Source organism: Apiospora kogelbergensis (genome assembly GCF_038363985.1).
Source record: "Apiospora kogelbergensis strain CBS 113332 chromosome Unknown utg000009l_segment0_segment0, whole genome shotgun sequence".
Taxonomy (NCBI): Eukaryota; Fungi; Ascomycota; class Sordariomycetes; order Amphisphaeriales; family Apiosporaceae; genus Apiospora; species Apiospora kogelbergensis.
In genome coordinates, this window is record NW_027117426.1 from 80954 (window position 1) to 99690 (window position 18737).

Sequence of the window (18737 nt, forward strand, 5' to 3'; positions counted from 1 at the left end):
CGGGAATGCGACGGCACCGTTCGCGGGCGGAGACGATGACGAGCTGCCGCCGGCAAGGATTGGCTACGGGCTGGCGACGCCGGCGGATGCATGCATGCAGAATAACGCCGTGAGGCAGACATACGTGGTAAGTTGTTTCCTGATCGTGCCCCGCCATGTACAGAAGACCAGGCGTGTACTAATTGGGTCGGCAGGATGCCATTGATGTCGAGGCTGCAATCAGGGCCGAGTCTCTGGACATGGGCGTTTTGCCTCGGCTGGGAGGCTGTCAGAAACAGAAGCCGGCGGTCTGATTGACCGTCTTGTCACGGTCTTATTACAGGAAGTCTGATATATGCTAGATAGTTTAGGCTGGTGGTGTTTGGTAACCTCTATGTAACGCAGCCAACCGCTGTATTAATTGACGGACGGCTCACTCACGCCGCGCCAATCGGAGGCACCAAATACGAAAGTCCGATTACGGGCCAAAGTTTCCTATTGCACTCCCCCGAAAACTCGCATATTGCCTCTCACTACAGCCGCTGAGATCAACGACCGAATAATAGAATACTCTGAAGCTACGTTATTCCGTAATTGACACTCGAAAACACTCGTCGTTCCCTTCTTTCTCCCTCTCTTGCTCTTCTCTCATTCGCCGACACATCACACCCCCCCACCCACCAACAAAATGGGCTCCAGCCAAGGCGACGAGATCAAAGCCCACATCGAGACGCTGGTCGCGAGGCAGCTGGAGCGGTCGCCCATCTACGCGCTGACGCTGTCGGCGGTGCGCATCGAGTCGGCGACGCGGGGCCGGGTGGTGGCGCGGACGGTGCTGTCGCGCAGCCACCTGAACTCGTCGGGCGGGCTGCACGGCAGCGTGTCGGCGACGCTCGTCGACTGGGCCGGCGGCATGGCCGTCGCCACCTGGGACCTGCGCGACAAGACGGGCGTCTCGGTCGACATCCACGTGCGCTACCTGTCCTCGGCCCGGGAGGGCGACGAGATCGAGATCGACGCCGTCGCCGACAAGGTCGGCGGCGCCCTGGGCTTCACCTCGGTCACCATCTCCAAGGTCGTCGACGGCCGCGCGGGGCCCGTCGTGGCCAGCGGCACCCATACCAAATACGTCAAAATCCGCTGAGCGAGCTGGGTAGGCAGGCAGTAGTAGGCTAGGACGCATACAAGTAATGGGAATGGGGTCGGGGCTGAGGCTAAGGCGAGAATACAGAGGGGCGCTCAGGCAACGCTAGCCAGCAACATAGAATACAGACCGACAATAGACCGGCTTTTCTCTCTCATTTTCCGTTTGGGAACACATACATACATAGAGGAACTCATAGATTCAAGCGCTGTGCTTGATCTACTGACGGGTGCTTGAGTACCACCGACCCGTGCCGCCGCGCCGGGGCTTCTCTCTGAGCTGCGCCCCCCGGGGAGCTTTTAGGGCTGGTGGAGATGTCGCGAAGGACCATGGTGCATGCTGGCGACCATACACATCTCTTCCCCTCCCATTGGGATGCCATGACCTAATTTCTTCTGGGCCACGACGTACTAGCGCTTGCAGCTTCGGGCCAGTACCGCTCACAGCGAGTGCATGCACACCTGTCCGATAGATCGTAGTATGCTTGGTGGTATGGAAGCAATAGAAGCGATGAAGAGAGCCGACCGACGAGAAAGAGGGCTGCAAGAGACCCAGCTGGAACAGGCGCGATCGACCTGCTTAGGCTCTTGGCTACAGGCTACTGGCCGAAGGGCCACAGGCTGCCAGGGTCAATTGCTAGTTGCGTGTCGCGTGTCTTCGTTTGTGCCAATCGATGTCAGCGTCAGCCGCAGCATCGACACCTGGAACATTTCATGTAAGAGTGCAAAGGAAGGCCGATGAAGATGGCCGGAAGTTGCTTGGTTTTCGGCAGGGCTGCATAACTGGCTGCACCTCACGTCTCTCGAATCTACGTATCGGTCGTCGCTGTTGAAGTAGCAAGAATGAGCACTGCTTCTGAACGGCGGCGGTCTGCGAGCGAGCGATCGGCGTCTTACACAGTATACGCGACGGGATTGCCATGGAGCGACCAGCACCCAGGCAAGAAAGTCGCTGTGCCGCAGCCTTCCCTGGGCCGCCAAGAGGCACCTGAGCGTCCTTTTGATTGCCGACCACGATGTGTACCCACCGGGCAGGGCTTGGGCCGGAAGCTAAGTGGCCCGGCGAGAGAGGAAGGATCCTAATAATACACACAGGTACGTCGTGATAGGCGCTGTCCGGGATGCTGCTCACTGCGCTACAGCATAGCAGACCCGCGTGGTTTTTCAATCTCCCAGGGTCCGTCACTTCTGCTCACTTTTGGCCAATCCATCACACCATTGGATCCGATTTCTGCAGGCCGCGCCCCTCCTCTCTCCCCATCCTCTTTGGTGTCCCCCATCCAAGCGTTGGAGGTGCTGGGTGTCAGCTCATTGTATGTACTGTGCTATGGAAGGCAGGAAGGCAGGCAGGGGTAGGGGCATGGGACGGCATGGTTATGTAAAGCTGAACAATGGCAACTGGCCCAGCCAAAGTCCCCCATAATCCTCTTCGTACGTGGACGAGCTGTTCTCTCTCTTTACTAGCTATTCCTTTTATCTCTTTTCTCCCTTTCGTTTAGCTGCGAACGGTTATTACAAATCGATTCTGTACATTCTGCTGTGCCCCAACTCAGCAGATCCAGACCTGCCGCAAGAAAGGAACATAAAATCCTTCCCCCACGGTCGCGGGCAGTGAACTAGGTCTATCGCCTATAGCCTGACGGGCGCGAACGGACGATTACACCGCAAGGAGGGAGGGCAGGAACGACGACGACAACAACCATGACCATGGGCCGATCCACGGCGACTTCGCCACGGGCCGCTCTCCTCGTCTGGGGAGCCGTCTTGCTGGCCGCGCTGGGCGTCGCGGAGGACGTGTGCCCCTACGATGGCGGCTGGTCGCTCCGCGTGGACAGCCGGTATTGCCCCTCGAGCGCGCCCATCGACTGCGGCATGGGGACGCAGCGGCGCTGCTGCCCGAGCGGCTACGTCTGCGCCGGCGTCGGGCTGCAGGGCGGGAGCTGGTGCTGCAAGGAGGGCGAGGACTGCCTCAACCAGGCGCGGGAGACTCCTAGGGTAAGTACACACCTACATGCATACCCCCATCGCAACCCCGGCGTTGTTCCATGTTACCTACCGCGAGGGGTAAAGACATAAGTGAAAGAAGAAGAAAGGGCTGACCGTGCCGTGAACCCAAACAGTGTCCGAACCAGCAATGGACCCTCTGGGGCGGCGACACGGGCACCGTCAGCGACGGCGCCTGGTGCTGCCAGCCCGGGTACAACGGCTACTACAAGGGCAAGGTCGAGGGCGTCGGCTGCACCAAGGCCGGCGTGAACACGCTGCCCAGCAACACCTTCTTCGCCAAGACGGTCCTGACGTCGCAGTGCGCCACGTCCACGCCGACCCCGTCCTCCTCGTCATCCTCCTCCTCCTCCGCCGCCACAGGGCAAACGAGCCCGACCCCGACGGGCGCCGTCGCCGACGGCCAGAACGCGGGCGACGGGCAGCAGAAGGACGACGAGAGCAGCAAGGGGCTGGGGTCCGGCGCGATCGCGGGCATCGTGGTGGGCTGCGTCGGCGGCCTCGCCCTCGTCGCGGGCGCCGTCGGGGCCGTCCTGTGGCGGCGCCGCAAGAACCACCAGGCCGCGGCGGCGGCGGCCGGCCAGGAGCCATCGCCCGGATACTCGCCGGACGGGTACTACCAGGCCCCGGGCGACATGCAGCAACAGCACCAACCCGGCTACGCGGACAGCTCGGTCGGCGGGTACTCGGGGACCACGGCGGGCGGAGGGGGTACTACGAGCCGGCCAAGGCGGGACAGTACGCGGAGCCGCAGATGAAGGAGAACACGGTCTACACGCCGCCGGCGGAACTGCCCCACGAGAACCGGCATCTGATCGGGGACCAGCGCGCCGACGCGCACGAGATGCCGTAGACGGCGAAGGTCGCCCCGTTTGTGGACGGAAATGGGGAGAGCAATGGGTGTGGATGATAAAAGCCGAGGTGCAATTTGGCGGGATGGACTGTCTTTTGACGGTTTGATACCCCCCCCGCCAATGTAAGCATCCGAGGGGAATGCGAGCGTAGCTTTGATGTGTTCATGGTACATAGTTATATATATACATTAGAATACGAACTACCATTTTGGTTCAGGATTTCTATTACAAAGGCCGAACCGACCTTGACACTCCTGTAGATGTGTGCTAACAGGAAACCCGCATTCACACAGCCCACTTCTCGTAGTCGGGAAAATACCGATCCTGTATCCTCTCGGCATACTCCAGCACGACCGGGAACCCCTTGACCACCTCCCGCGAATCCGGCGCCCTGTTTTCGTCGCGCGTCAGCAAACCAAAACCCAACATGAAAGACCATGGAAAAACGGGGGAGGGCAACAACTTACGCAGTACAGATCAAGACGCTGACGACGAACCCGAAGACGGTGGCGTCGGCCTCGGTCGGCTGCTCCCCGCCCAGGACCCAAAACGGCTCCCCCTCCTCGTCGTCCTTGCTCCCGGTCTTGTCCCTCTTGTTCTTGGACGCCGCCAGCAGAGCGTCGACCCCCTCCCAGATCTCGCGCCGGAACCCCGCGACCTCGTCCGCCGTGAACCGCCCCGTGCCCTGGCCGTGCAGCGTGGCCTGGATGCCGCGGAAGGCCAGCAGGCCGATGACGACGCGGAGGGGGTACGGCATGGCGCCGAAGATGTGCTCGCGCATCGTGTAGTAGTTGTCGACCCAGCGTTCCCGGGCCTGCATGTTATTCCGTCTTGTTAGCTGCCCGCCCTTGCTTGGAGCTCTTCAGGTCACTTCTCACGAGAAGAAGTCTGCTTTGCTTACGTGGTAGAAACACAGCCGGTCCTCCAGCATGGCCCGGACGGCCAGATCGCGCGCCCGCTCCTCCCCGCCGAGCCGCGCGTTCAGGTCCGGCAGCAGCCCCCGCTCCGTCAGCGCCCGAATGATGAGGCCCGAGTCTCCCAGCGCGTCTCCCTGCTGCGGCGACGGGGAGAACTCGACATAGGGGATCTTGCCCCGCGGCGCCGTCTTGGGGGAGCCCCCGCCGTGCGGTAGGCGAGGCCGCCGAAGCGGAGGCGGGCCTCGAGCTTGATGACGAAGGGCGACCAGACGTGCTTGCCCGTGTCCTTCCAGCCGCGGTGCACGGTGAGGACTTCTCCGGATGCCATGGTGGCCATGTCTCGTATGTGCAGTTGGCCGACGGGCGGGTTTGAATAAATGAGTTTTGTTGGAGGAAGAAGGCGCCTTTGCAGTAGAAAGAACATGAAGTCAGGACTGTGAGAGCAATTGCATGGGCAAGACCAAAGCCGGAAAGAAGGGCAACAGCAGGGCAAACCAGCATTTTAAGGCCATTGCAAGCGATGCCATGACCATCGTAGTCGGCCTAACCCAAAGATCCATGGAAGTGTTCGTTTATGCGACGTCGCCCAGCTGCGGATGAATTGCGCCGTGGCGGCGTTGCCGCACTTTTTCGGCGGTGCGAAATGTCCGAGTGCGAAGCGGTATTACCCCGTGTTGTGGGCCGGTGTACTACATGCACACTCAACTCAGCATCTCGAACCAACCGGGCTAATAATCATCTCTCATTGATACGCATGGGAATGCAATGCTGGGTCTATTATTCTACATATCTACATTCAGCAGCAATGTCGTGTGTGTGTGTCTAGGCGAAGTAGCTCTTCCAGAGGACACCCTCCAGATCTTCCAGCTGTTCCGAGGTAAAATACTAGAAAAAGTCAGTACACACAGTTCAAGAAAATGGTAGCGAATAGAAAGGAAAAAAACTCAAAAATAAGTGACTTACCTTCTGGTCGACTCCCCAGCTGTCCTGTCGCGTCTTCTTGAACTCCGAGAGGATGCTCTTGGTGGCCTTGCCGACCACGCCCGGGTCGCTAGCCGCGCGCCGGGCCAGCAGGGCCAGCACCTCGGGCATCCAGCTCGGCGGCGGCGTCGCGTAGGGGAACGCCTCGATCAGCGACCCGAGCCCCAGCACGGCCGCGTGCCGGCGCACAATCTGCTGCGTCGTGTTGACCGGCGTGTCCGTCCCGGGCGCCTTCTTCTTAGGCATAGGGTTCTGGGAGAGGGAGCGCTCGAACCGCGACTTCAGCGCCTCGATGACGGGGTTCCGGATCGCGGCCGGCGAGCATCGGATCATGCCCGCAAGCGTGGCCCCGGCCACGGTGCGAACCTCGAGCTGCGGGTCGGCCAGCATATCGCCCACCGCATCAAAGAGGATCTCACGCTGCGATGCGTCCATCAGGAACAGCCGCCGGAAGTAGATGACTTGCATGTTGACGAGCGCACGTAGCCGCTGGTGCCACGAAGCCGCCCCCTTCCCTAATCGGATCAAAGCGGCGATGAACGGGCCGTCTTCGCCAGTCCGGAAAGGAATGTTCGGGAGGTGCCGATACACGTGATAGGCGAGTCTCATCAGTTCCGGGTCCTCTTTGACATCCATCATGTGCAGGAGCTGGTCTATGAACGGATCGGGGAAGAACGACGTGAGCTGCGTGCACTCCTGCGACGACAACGTGTTGTCCAGCCACGTGAGCACCGTTTTGGAACCAGACGTGTACGACGATGGCGTTTGTTGGCCGGGGGTTCGCTCGTGTCTCCATTGCTCCAGCCGGGCGAAGACATCCTTGACCGTGCTGACAAATTCCTCGTCGGGCTGATAGGGCCGGATACCGATGCCGGACGACGATACGGCTTTGTTCTGATCCAGCAGGGCAGACACGTTCTCGAATGATTCGTGGTACCGAGTCCGGTAAATAGTCGCGATCACACGACCAATAGCCTCGCGAACCGACTTGTAGGGGTGATCGATGTGAGCCAGGAAGTCGGCCAAGACAGGCTTTTCGTGGCGGAAGTGCCAGCCGCAGTCATTAATAAGGAACTCCAAAAGTCCCACCTTGGAAGCTTCCTTGAAGGCCGCGTTCGACGACATATCCAACCGGAACGAGCTGAGCGTCTTGACGAGCTCAGGCGCACGACGTGGGTCTTTGGTGTCGATAACAAAGTGCAGGCACGTCATCCAATACGACAGGTTCTCGGGGGTCAGGCTGTCGGCAAAGATCTGGAGAAGCATGGGCTGGGCGAACCCCCACGATTGCTGCTTCATCTCCACGGGGTCGTCCGCCGAACCGGCAAGCATGGCACCCAGTATCTCCGACGCAGCACGATGCTGATGCTTATCAGTACCGTCACCGTACACCTCGGCGGTCAATGTCTTCACATCCTCAAATGTCAGATCCGTCTGTCCGTAGTTCATCAAGTCGAAGACATGCATCAGCAGAATCACGACGGGGCTGCGGAATCTATCCGCCGACGAATCACGTGGTTCCTGCTTGAGGTAGTCGAAGAACTGCTTCAGCCAATCCTTCGTAATCAGTTTTCCAATCTGCTGTCTGGCGGCAACTTCCACGTCGTCGTATTCATCGAAACGCTTGGGCTTGGTGCGGAAGGCATTGAACTTCTTGCCCCAGGTAAGCCAGCCGGCATAGTCAGAATCCACAAAGTAATCGGCGCGATCCGGGTCAGCAAAGCTGTCGAGGAAGTTTTGAGTAAACTCGACATCGCCTTTCTCGACCGGCACGACGACTTTGTTGAGATCCTTCTCCTTCTCTTCCAAGTAATCCCGGTAGGAGTGGTTGTACACGGCACGCTGATCAATGGCTGCGAAGACATTCGAGAAGGCAGTGAGATAACTACTGCGGAGACCTGGGTGCGGGTCATTGGTCCCTCGGGTCACCAGCTCGATGAATTGTGGTGGCGCAATCGAGTCGAAGCGAACGCAGAGGTTGGTCGTGAAGATGACACAACGGCTTGCTGTCTTCCAATGGGATTGCTTGGAAAGCTCAATGAGCTCGAGACCAAGGGCAATCTTCTTCTCCTCCACTTTCCGCCGTCGCTCGACGACGAAGTCGTGCCGCGATGCAATGACGCCAGAGCAATCCTCGGCCGGCTTGATCTGCGACACAATGTCATCGTCCAGAAGGACCATGAGCTCAAAACGCTTCCCAAACTCGATCATCGGGTAAAGGGCGGTTGCTCCCAGGTTTTGGATCGATGTCTTGTCCACACCAGCAGTTCTGATGTAGAGGCGCAGAAGGTCGGGCGCATATCGCCAGTCGCGTATTAAAGTCTTGAGTAGACTGGTGAAGAGCAACGTGTACATGGCACCCTTGATACGGTCGTGGTCCATCGCATCCATGGCTTTGCGGAAGCGTTCCAAGATGACGGGAATGACCAAGGGCCTGCCACCAATGAGGACCTTCAGAGAGGCATCCTGGGCGCCTTGGGCAATTCTCCGCACATCTGCATACTGCGAAGTACAGGACTCGGCCAGGTCAAGCAGTAGCTGTCGGTCGATTCCGCTCTTCCTTCGGACCGAGGCGTTATGCTTCACACGTTGCAACTGGTACGCATCGGCACGCTTGATGAGGAGTGGGCGCGGGTAGGCCTTGCGCAGACCGCTGATCTTAAAGGGGCCGATGTCAGCCTTGTAGAGTCTTTGCAGCCGCTCAAGAGGGTGCGCAGATCTCTCAAAGCCTACATCCGTGATCCAGGTGCGATAGGTGGAGTACAGGGCAGTAAAACAAGGCACATCATCTTCTTGCTGGTTGTTGAGGAAGGCATGAGTCTTGGACAGTAGGCAGCCGATCTGATCACGCATCTCGTGAATGCGACGGTAAAGAGGGTTCTCGGGGGTCAGCAAGTATCCGCTCTGATACTTGAACTGCGGCCGGGTCTCGTCATCCTCGCCAGCTTCAGCCAAGGGGTTCTCTTCCTCATCGTCCTGGTCCTTCATCATCTCATCCCCATCATCGTCACCATGTCGGCCGTTCACACCGCCTGCGTCGTCGAACGCCCACTTAGGGTCGAACAGTATGGCAATGCCGGAAATCACCAGCCTTAATTGCGTAAGCTGACGCGAGACCTCGTCAGACCACTCTTTGTTCTTTCCCTTCCGGCTGACCGGCGCGTCCTTGCCCATGAACATTTCAAGCCTCTCCATGGCGCCCTGCGCTTGCGGATGGAACAGTTCCACGGCAAACTCCAGTTCTGCCGGCAGCGGGCGATGCCATCGGATGGTGAGATCAGCGGGCGCAGTTGATTGGCCCCAATCGTGTACATCCAAGCCCCTCTTGATGACCTCGGGCTCAAACAGCGCGTTATCGATCGGGTACGTGGCTGTGAGATTCAGCAACAGATGGTGGATGTAGTTGCTAATATGGATGGTGGGAAGTCCTCGACACTTTTCCTGCATATATTTTGCAATGTCGAAAAGTTCCGTCTTGTACTTGAGGACTTCTGCACCGACGTGGACAACACACATGCTGAGAATGCTAACATGCCAGACTAGCGCACGATCACGGGGCAAAACTTCGGTGCCACTGCTTCGATCTGAGGCAGCTCCGTTGTAGTCAATTTCATTTCGGATATTGACAATCAGTATGGGAAGGAAGACCTTGAGCGTCTTCTCCGGGTTCACTTTGCAAAGAGCATTGCAGATCCAAGCCATAGCATCACGCGCTTGGTGTACAACATGGGTGGACACGAAGGTCGACAGCTTCTCCAGGGCCATATCAAACAGCTCGGGGGACAGGGACGCAAACAGCGGGGTCAGAGCTGCCGGAAGAGTATTGATGATGTTGTCTTCCGGCGAGCCAGTCCGCAACTGCGAGGAATCCGGCAGGTTTTCAAGCAGCGTGAAGACCTTGCCTAGAAGAGCCAGAATGAACTCACCGAAACCCGCCGTGGATGAACGCACAATATTCGCCTCATCCTCGTCGCTGAGCTCGTTCTTGTAGTCGATCTGGACTTCCTGGCCTTCCCTCTCCATGCGCTCCATCTCGCCCTGGACCCATTGCATTGCCAGCGTCGTGTCGTGCACACTCGAGCTCTCCTTGGTGAGGTCCACGAATGGGATGCTATAAGCGACGCTCTGGATGAAGTTCAGGGTGTACTGTGTCTTGTTGAGATCGTTCGCATCAATGCCAGGCAGGGCCAGGGCGAGCAGTGCCGTGATATGGCACCGGAAGCCCTTTTGCCGCGACATGATGTTGGCAATCATCTGTAAGCCACAGAGACTCGAGGTGGTGCGGTGGACTTCGACAAGCCCCTGCAAGCTGGGGTAAAACCTCTGCAGAGCGCCAGGGAGCATCAGGTCCGGCTCGAGATAGGTGAGGTTCTGAAGCGCGCCGAAGTACATGTTGGTGACCTTGGTGCTCTTGCCGAAAAGTCCCATAAAGGTGACCTCGCGGAGACTCTTGACAAACCTGTGCTTTAATGCCTCGTTGAGCCTGCGGTCGGATGGGGAATCCTGCTCGCTTCTCTGCTCCTTGTTCCATCGCGATACGAACATCTCGGTCAGATAGAAAGTCATCTGCGCCAACATGGTGGTCCACGAACCCTGGTTCGAGGGGTGGAAGAAGGTGTCAATGGACTCCAGCAGACCCTCGAGGCTGTTGAGGATGGAGCCTTCCTTCTCTAAGCACTGGGGCGACAGCGACGAAACCACCCAGCGAGCAATTGTATACGAGATGGGATGCTTCTTCTTGTCCTTCTCCAGGAATATGCCCATGCCCGAGGAGTAGTCTAGGGACGTATACGGCGAGTTGGCCTGGCCGACCGGAATCTCTGTCAGGCGGAGGATAGCCGTAAAGATGAGGTCGGACTGCTCTCGGGTGAAGATGCCATATTCGGTAAAGGGGACATGACGGTAGGTCAAGTAATCCCGTGCCATGCGCGAGAACAAGTCTAGGAATGTGATATCGAAGACCTTGGACCTGGTCATCAAGGACCAGAGGTGGAAAAAGGTCGGCACGAAATCGGACGGCTGCGACTGCGGCGCGGTGGGAGGAGCCGGGGTTGTCGGCATGAGGATATTCAGGGTTCCAACGACGATATAGGCATCTTGAAGATCTGATGTGCTGAAATACGGCAGGATCTCGTCCAGCATGGCCCGTCTCTCGCTCGGGTCGAAGTATGTGTAGGATTGGAGGCATAGCTTCCACAGGTGCTTCAAGCCTCGCCTGCGGGCGGAATGGTGGGCGGGGGCTTCGCCAGGAAGCACCAGGGCCCTGATCTCTTTCCACAGCGGCTTCCAGTCCAGCGTCAGGTCTTCGCCGGGCTTCAGGAGGTGTTTCCGCCTAGCCAGGGTCGAGACCATCCTGGAGAAGCGGTCGGCGGCGGCGCCGTCGAGGCCCGGGGCGAGAGAAAGGTGGAAGTAGAGCCTCGCCAGCTTGGCGCGGAGGTCCCGGGGCATGTCGAACTTGAGGCTGAGCCATCCCGACAGCTGGCGGGTCCAGTGCAGGGCGCCCGGGGAGAAGTCCTCGGCCTTGATGGAAATGTACAGCTGCTTGAGGATGCCCTGCAGGGCGGCGTCGCGTTGTGCCTCCTCCTCGACGGGGTAGGGGAGCAGTTGGAAGTAGGAGAAGGTTCGGGGTCGGTGGCGCTTGCTGGTGTCGTGGGAGTCGGCGTCGGGGGTGGAGGGGAGGCCCGGGGATGTGGCACGAGAGATGGGCTCGCCCGAGGAGCCGAAGGCGCTCAGGAACTGGGCGGCCCCGGACAAGGACCCGACGTTGGACAAGTCGAGATGGTCGTCCATGGCGTCGATGCGGCGGGAAGGAGTGATGTTTGTGTGGGACGAAGTTGTTTGCTGGAGGGGCCTCGGTTTCCCTTTTGCAGTGAAATGGTTCAGATGGTGGTGGCAACCATGGGGGGGAGTAGGCAGCTAATTAGTGACGTCGTCCAGAGGTTGGCGGAGCTGGGTGACGCAGACTACGAAGTCGACGTCTTTCTTGGGGGGTTGGAGGCGACGAGAAGTGGTGGTCGTGGTCGTAGCAAGCAGCAGATGGAAAGACTGGTCTCGTGCTGCTGCGGCTGCATTGGTTTAGCTTGTAGCAGCAACACACAACACAATGTCGAACTGCTCTCGGGTTTGGTGAATGCAATTGATGGGGATGTGACAAGGCTGGCAGTCTAGCAGCCGGGCAATGTGGGTGCCGCAGCAGGTGCGGGTGGTTCGTTGGTTGGCCTGCCCGGAGACTGCCCTGCTAACAATGCGATCCAAGGGCCCTTAGGTGGGCCGCGTACTGGAGCCACCAGCACTAACCCCACTGTAGCTGTTGCAGTAGCAGTGTCTTGATTGAGGTCACTGCTCTGCGGAAGCAGCAAGTAGCATTACATGTACATACTCTCTCTACAACAGGGAAGAAGAAAAAGAAGAAGACGAAAAGGCCAGCAGAATAAAACCAAGCGCCACCTCCAGACGAGTAAGGACTGCCAGGTCTTTAAGTACATGAAACCGGCAGAGTGGTGGGCTTGACTCGGACGTCCAAGGCTTCCAAGGTGCTTGCGAGGCCAGTTGGGAATGGCCGTAATTCATCACCGCAGATGGTGCCTAACGACATGATGATCCCGGAGTGCTTCTTTCGTTTTCCACCCCGCATACTGCCAAAATCATGACGCTTCGTGTTAATACAGCTCGCGTAATCCCCATCCCAGTCCCCCATCTGCCATCTGCCCATCCCCGGGAGATGCAGTTGGCCGACGACCTGGGTGCCAGGGATCATCTGATGGCCGGCATCCGGAATGGATCACAGGGTCTGCATTAGGGAGCTTGCGCAACGCCAATAGCAGCCTCGTCGCAACATGCCAGTCCCACCGGCGAATAACACATTGATCTGCGTAAATCATCAATGCCGGATGCATGAAACTTCTTCTCCTAGATGCGCACTGGGGTGACTCGGTCTTTTATACTCGAAGGGTTCAAATGGCCGGCGACCACGACCGAACCGAGGCCGCGTAGCCCCGCCATGAGCAACACGTCGCTTTTTATTGCTCAGTCACACTCGGTGATCGGGGCCCAATTTTCACCAGGGAAAAGGTTCCTCGTTGTCTCGTTATCTACCGAGCATAGGGCAATCGTTTTAGGAATATTGTAACCAGCCCGTAGCTGATATGATATCATATTGTGATCTCGAGTTATCAAAGACCCTTGACTAACTTCGCAGTCCAACGTCCAGCTGCACGTGCTATTTGACACGTCCATGCCAGTCCATCTTCCAACACCCAGCACAAACAGTCGACAGGCCAGACAATCTACCAAACCCCAACCTCCCTCCCAGTCCAGTACAGTCCAGTCCGATCTAGCTTCATTCCGTCTTCTTGTTGATCTTCGGCAGCCCGAGCCAGAGCAAGGTGATGACGCCCAACAAGGCCAGGATGATGGGCTGGAGCACCTGGACGCCCTTGGCCTGGGCGATGGCGCCGACGGCGAAGGGCAGGACGGCGGCGCCGCTGCCGCCGAACGCGGCCGCGAACCCGATGGCGCCGACGTGCAGGTGGCGCGGCAGCAGCTTGGACATGGCCACAATGGCGGCGGGGAACAGGGGCCCCAGGAAGAAGCCCTGCAGGCCCACTGCGACGGACGACACGATGAACTGGGGCACGAGCCAGAACAGCAACTCCAGGCCCATGACGATGGGCAGGTAGATCTAGCAGGTAGATAGGGTTAGTCAGTAGCAGTCCGAAGAAGAAACATGGAAATCGGTTTCAAGCCGAAAAGAACAATCCCTCAACGGACCACCGGAGAAATGTGCGAGCGAGAAGCAGCAAACAAACGACTCACAGTGATAGCCAACTTCTCCCCCAGCCGCGGCGTGACGAACCCCAGCACCACCCGGCCGACCGTGATGCCCAGCCAGAAGCCCATGGCGGTCATGCCGCTGGCGAACTCGGTGCCCTGGCGGACCTGGATCATGAAGACGACGATCCAGCCGCCGAGGGCGACCTCGATGCCGACGTAGCCCAGCAGGAACAGGGCGCAGAGCCAGGTCGTGCGCGCCGACGGCCGCGTCACCAGCGCCTCGCGCAGGCTGGCCCGCGGCCGGCCCTCGTCCTCCTCTCCGTGCTGCCGCGCGATCGACGCGTGGTACGCCGCGGCCGTCGAGGTCCAGAAGCCGGCGACCGAGGTGAAGATCTCGAGGCCCGCGAGGCCGATCTAAGCAGAAGACGAAAAGACTTAGCGAAAAAAAAGAGAAGCACATAGCGTAGGGCAAAGCGGCACGTACCATGATGTAGTAGAACGTGTACCACGGCAGCTTCGCGTTGGCCACCATGTTGGTCGCGATCAGCGGCGACAGCACGGCGCCGAGCCCGTAGAAGCCGTGCAGGAAGCCCAGCATCTCGTTGGCGCGGTCGAGGTTGCCGACCCACGCGTTCCACGCCGCGTCGGCGAGGCCGTTGCCGAACCCGGCCACCATGAAGGCGATGACCATGACGGGGTACGGGGGATGGATCGCGATCTATCGGTTTGCGTGTGTGTGGATCAGCATGACTTCTTTCGAATGCTGCTGCTTGCTGCCGCTGGCTGTTGGTTGTGATAGTTGTCTTTTCCCGCACACCCTGACTGACTGAACAACAACAACACCCTCGCCCCCCTTTGAAAGCAGAACAAAGCGACAATTGGGGATACTAAATAAATACGTACGATGATGTAGGCCAACATGTGACACCCCGACGCAATCCCCCCGACGCCGCGCTGCCCGACGGCCCCGTGGAGGTAGTTGTTCAGCAGCGCCGAGGCCGTGTAGCCGACGAACGGCGAGAGGAAGATGAGCGAGACGATCGTGTACGTGAGATGGTAGTATTGTTCGATCTACCGTCTTTCGGTGAGCATCCCGACGACCACCTAAACCGACCCAGTTCAGAACGGGGACCTCGACTACTTACATAGTGAATCAAAGCCTGCACACCCGGGAAAACGTTCAGGTCAGCCCTTCGTCGTCATTCATTGCTACCCGGTCAAGGAAGGCCCCCGGATTTGATAGACGGGAAAGAAACTCACGCCATACGCCGCGTCGTTGGCGCCCATCACGATGAACGACCAGAAGCAGGCCCCTATCTTGGGCACGTTGCTCTTGGGGTAGTTCCAGCGCTGGAGCCTCTCGACGCTCGCCGGCGGCGGGGGCGAGGGGGCGCCCGGGTCGGAGCGGGGGAGGAGTAGTCCTCGTCGGGCAGCTGGGCCTCGAGCTTGGTATGCGGCGGCGCCGCTTGCAGGTCACGCATCTCCATGACGGCGGTCGAGGAGCCGCTAGCGGTGGTGGTTGTGCAGGTCGCCATTTTCTTTCCCCCGGGGATCAGACCGAAGATGAGACACGACGATTCAGTTCCGTCTTTGGGGCGAAAGAATCAATCAGGTTCCGGGGTTGGTTGGTTGGCCTGCCTGCGAGTGCAATAAACGAAGCAAAACTCGAAGCCACGCCGCTCTTTTTTTCTTTCCTTCTCAATGCTGTCTGTACCTGTACTGGAGATGCAAGCAGGAAGGCACGAATTGTATAACTCGCTGGTGGCAATCAGTCCTGGATGCTAATATTTATATAGGAGCCCAACCAACTACTACGTGTCAGTCCCGACCAACTTGATTGATAATCTGAGAACGAACGGTGAGTGACTTTAGAGAAAAAATAATGAGCAATTGCCAAGTATCTCTATCCAAACGCCGTCTTCACCCTTCCCACGGATGTTTACGTATGCGTCAATTGGTAGTAGTGCTATGCTACCCCGGCCTTCGCCCCAGCCAGAGCTGGACTTATTCTTTAGCGGTCAATTTGGGCCCCTCTCCCGTAAAGGCGGGAAAGTCCCCATCGCGTTCTCCGCACGGGAGAACCCCGGGCTTAGCCTCCTACTACTAGCCGTCTACCGTATAGCATGGCAAAGACCCGACACGACACGAACAAGCCACCCATCGCTCGCAGGGCGCGCGGAGAATATCTCGCTGCTTCTTTGATTGGCTGCCAGGTCCGGTTCCTTCCGAGGTTTACACGGCGCTGACATCCCACCCACACACTCCCAAACCTAAGATCTGCAGACCACCTCCTTACCCGTCACCAGGTCGGTGGCCACACCGGAGGAGTCATCGGCCAGAAGATCGACATTCTCGAATGCATGGAACATACGCACGTGAACATCACTTTGAACGGAATGGATGCCATCTTTATTTGATATTTCGAATTAATTCATACGAATTCTTTTATGCAACAGCGATTCATGTCGTATTTCGACATTCGTGATGATACAGGGTACAGCTGCTAGTCGCGTATCCAAAAGGATGCCCGCCCTGCTTCCCCTGCCCTAAAGTTTGAGGCATACCAGGTTGGTGTATGGGGCGGGCCAATACTGCAGAGTCCATTTCTCCCTCTTCCCTCCCTTTCTCTTTCTCCCTTTCAAGCTCTCTTTCTAGAAGAACGTCTGCGAAAGTGCCGACCCCAGTAGCCCGAGCCCGATGCGCGGGCCGAGCTCTACTGGCCCCGCAGTCTCGTGAACCAGTTGAGCATACTCCGCCTGCGCGGCGTCTTGGGCCGTAGCTCGGAGCCGTTGTTGTTGTTGTCGTTTGGACCCGGATCGGCCGCCGCCGCCATCGGTTGCGTAAAGCTCGCGCGCTCAAAGGGGGTCCTTTCTTTCATCCTCCTCCTCCTCCAACGACAGCGGCGACGACACCCGCCAGGGCGTGCTGCAGTAGTACTCTGACACGACGCGCCGGTGGCTCGGGAGCGGTTCCGGGGCCAGCGAGACGACGCCCGACGGCGACGGGTAGGTGGAGAAGTCGTGGTTTAGAGCGGGGCGCTTAGACCTGGTCAGACTCCCGCTCCCGGTCCAGTCTCCTTCATCTAAGGGATCCTGGCCGCGTCGCTGCTCGCTGTCCTCGCTAGACGGCGACTCCACGGACAGCCGGTTCAGCGCGTTACGCTTCTGCACGTACGCAGCGCCCGTGGACGTGGCCCTCCTAGGCAGCGCGCCCAGGAGACTGGTGCTGGATTCCCGTTCACAGCACTGGGTGCTGCTGGACGTATTCGCGCGCCGGGTTATGCGGTGAAGAGGGTTGCCTCTTGTCTGGCCCAGCGAGCCGCTGCCAAACGAGAAGCTGCGAGTCGTTTGGAAGCCCTTATCCGGGCTATTCGCACCAGCAGCAGCCAGAGATTCGATGTTCATGGGTCGGAACTGGCCGACCCAGCCATGGTGAAGCACCACCCAGAGCGCCGTGACTTGAATGAGGGTCTTTTGCCAGTCTTCCACAGGCTGGACTGTCCGTTCTGGGGGCGGCCTGTCGTCTGCTGGGCCCGTGGATGTGGGTGAGCCAAGGATCGACGAAGTCGGGGGTACCGCCCCGCTGACTGAGAGACGGTGGTGAATGTGTCCTGGACCTCGAGACAGCTGGGCTTCAACGTTGCCATGATTGGGTGTCGTCGGCACGAAGGATCTATCATGCTAAAGGTAAATTTGTGGTCCGTAGAGCCGACTGTCGCGGTCGGCGATGCCGGTACGGTAACGGCAGCAGGTTTGCCCGTGTCCTTGCGGCAGGCCCAGCGCGCAACCCTGAGCTTGCCTTGTTCGTCTTCGGTCGTGAAGTCGTACGAAACTGCGGTCCCTTGGATGCGTGGCTTGGCCGTCCAAACCGTGCCGTCAGAGAGGACAATCTCGGCCATGTCCCGACCTACCGGGCTCAAGATGGCCACCAGATCCCGTTTGTTAATGCTGTCCTCGTCATCTTCGTCCAGGGCTTCGCTTGACGGAGCATTAAAGTCTTCGCTTTTGACCAGCATGATATCACCCACGCTCAACTCCCCTTTTGATTCTCGCTAATCTGGGAAACCGTTTAAACAGGGGTTTCACGAGCGCCGAATGCGCTATAGCAGATGACGGGTACACATCAATGGTAGGTTTCGTTCGCCTGTCGGCGGATATCTGTTGTGTTTGAAGTAATAACTGGGGGCGGATGTGCAACAGCCGCTGATTTCGTTTGGGGGCAGGCTGCGCAAGGAGGTAAGAAGTGCTGCTTCTCAATGACATCCTGTTGGAGCGGCGAAGGGAGGAGCCGGCCCGGCTCGTTTCGCTATCCGAGATGTAGACGGACCCCTCATCTCCGCTCATCATCTCGTCCCTGCTACCAGCACGAAGCTCATGCTCCGCGACTGGTTCACCGGATTGGACTGCGGGCTCGGGGGTGCTGGCCACTCTCCTGGAAAGCAGTGGCCTTCCCTTGTTGTGCGTTAGAGAAGGGGAGCTGCTGGCCGTGGTATGGGTAGCAGCTGAAGAGATAGGTCTGGGAGGGAGTGGTGGTGGGAATGGAGAATCCGCCGTATACGAGACGGTTGACGCTCGATGCACTGGCGGGGGCGGATTAGCTGCAGGCTCCTGGAACCTGACGACGGGCTCGGGAGTGGTGGGTGTCCGCCGAGCAATTGGCCTTCCGTGGACTCGCAAAATGGAGGGAGAGGGAGGTCCGGCAGCAGCGGAAACCGAAGAGACAGGTCTAGGTGGCGGCGGGGGAATGGGGAGTCTGAATTGTACGATCTAGTAGATGATCGGTTCACGGGTGAGGTAAATGTCGAGCGAAGCAGGTGATTGCGACGGGCGCCGGCTTGGCCAGCGGGTTGTGATGTTTTGTTGGAATACTCATGCCCGTGAAGACTGGCACCCGAGTGGAGAAACATGTTGACAAACAAGCAAGCATACGGGGAAAGCGTGCTAGTAGCTGTCTGCTCCCACCGATTGCGACTTCCCCGGGCAAGGCACGATGCTGATGCTGATGCTAGCCTTATGGCTTGCTGACATGGGAAAGCTCGAAGCTACTCAGTACAGCAATTGCAAAATAGGGTTTTGGGACGAGGCGA

General features: G+C 58.6%; 6 protein-coding genes across 6 annotated transcripts; 2 read left to right on the top strand and 4 right to left on the bottom strand.

The window, feature by feature from the left end:
- Window positions 1–667: 667 nt before the first annotated feature.
- Window positions 668–1123, top strand: PG998_013058 (Thioesterase/thiol ester dehydrase-isomerase; the record flags this gene model as incomplete). The annotated part of the gene is made up of 1 exon (XM_066879874.1): window positions 668–1123. One exon carries the CDS (start codon window positions 668–670, stop codon window positions 1121–1123), a length of 456 nt encoding a protein of 151 aa, XP_066724013.1.
- A 1700-nt stretch (window positions 1124–2823) lies between these two features.
- On the top strand, window positions 2824–3979 carry PG998_013059 (uncharacterized protein; the record flags this gene model as incomplete). The annotated part of the gene is made up of 3 exons (XM_066879875.1): window positions 2824–3117; window positions 3243–3800; window positions 3857–3979. The coding sequence occupies 3 exons, from the start codon at window positions 2824–2826 to the stop codon at window positions 3977–3979; spliced, it is 975 nt and encodes a 324-aa protein (XP_066724014.1).
- Window positions 3980–4265: 286 nt separating this feature from the next.
- Window positions 4266–5225, bottom strand: PG998_013060 (uncharacterized protein; the record flags this gene model as incomplete). The annotated part of the gene is made up of 4 exons (XM_066879876.1): window positions 4266–4371; window positions 4448–4794; window positions 4882–5067; window positions 5097–5225. 4 exons carry the CDS (start codon window positions 5223–5225, stop codon window positions 4266–4268), a joined length of 768 nt encoding a protein of 255 aa, XP_066724015.1.
- A 494-nt stretch (window positions 5226–5719) lies between these two features.
- On the bottom strand, window positions 5720–11668 carry PG998_013061 (Proteasome activator BLM10; the record flags this gene model as incomplete). The annotated part of the gene is made up of 2 exons (XM_066879877.1): window positions 5720–5782; window positions 5861–11668. 2 exons carry the CDS (start codon window positions 11666–11668, stop codon window positions 5720–5722), a joined length of 5871 nt encoding a protein of 1956 aa, XP_066724016.1.
- Window positions 11669–13217: 1549 nt separating this feature from the next.
- On the bottom strand, window positions 13218–15115 carry PG998_013062 (uncharacterized protein; the record flags this gene model as incomplete). The annotated part of the gene is made up of 6 exons (XM_066879878.1): window positions 13218–13559; window positions 13694–14065; window positions 14136–14369; window positions 14555–14722; window positions 14797–14811; window positions 14912–15115. Coding segments are annotated over 6 exons (1335 nt in total), but the record flags the coding sequence as incomplete, so codon positions are not given.
- Window positions 15116–16506: 1391 nt separating this feature from the next.
- On the bottom strand, window positions 16507–17666 carry PG998_013063 (uncharacterized protein; the record flags this gene model as incomplete). The annotated part of the gene is made up of 2 exons (XM_066879879.1): window positions 16507–17331; window positions 17388–17666. 2 exons carry the CDS (start codon window positions 17664–17666, stop codon window positions 16507–16509), a joined length of 1104 nt encoding a protein of 367 aa, XP_066724018.1.
- Between the last annotated feature and the right edge of the window lie 1071 nt (window positions 17667–18737).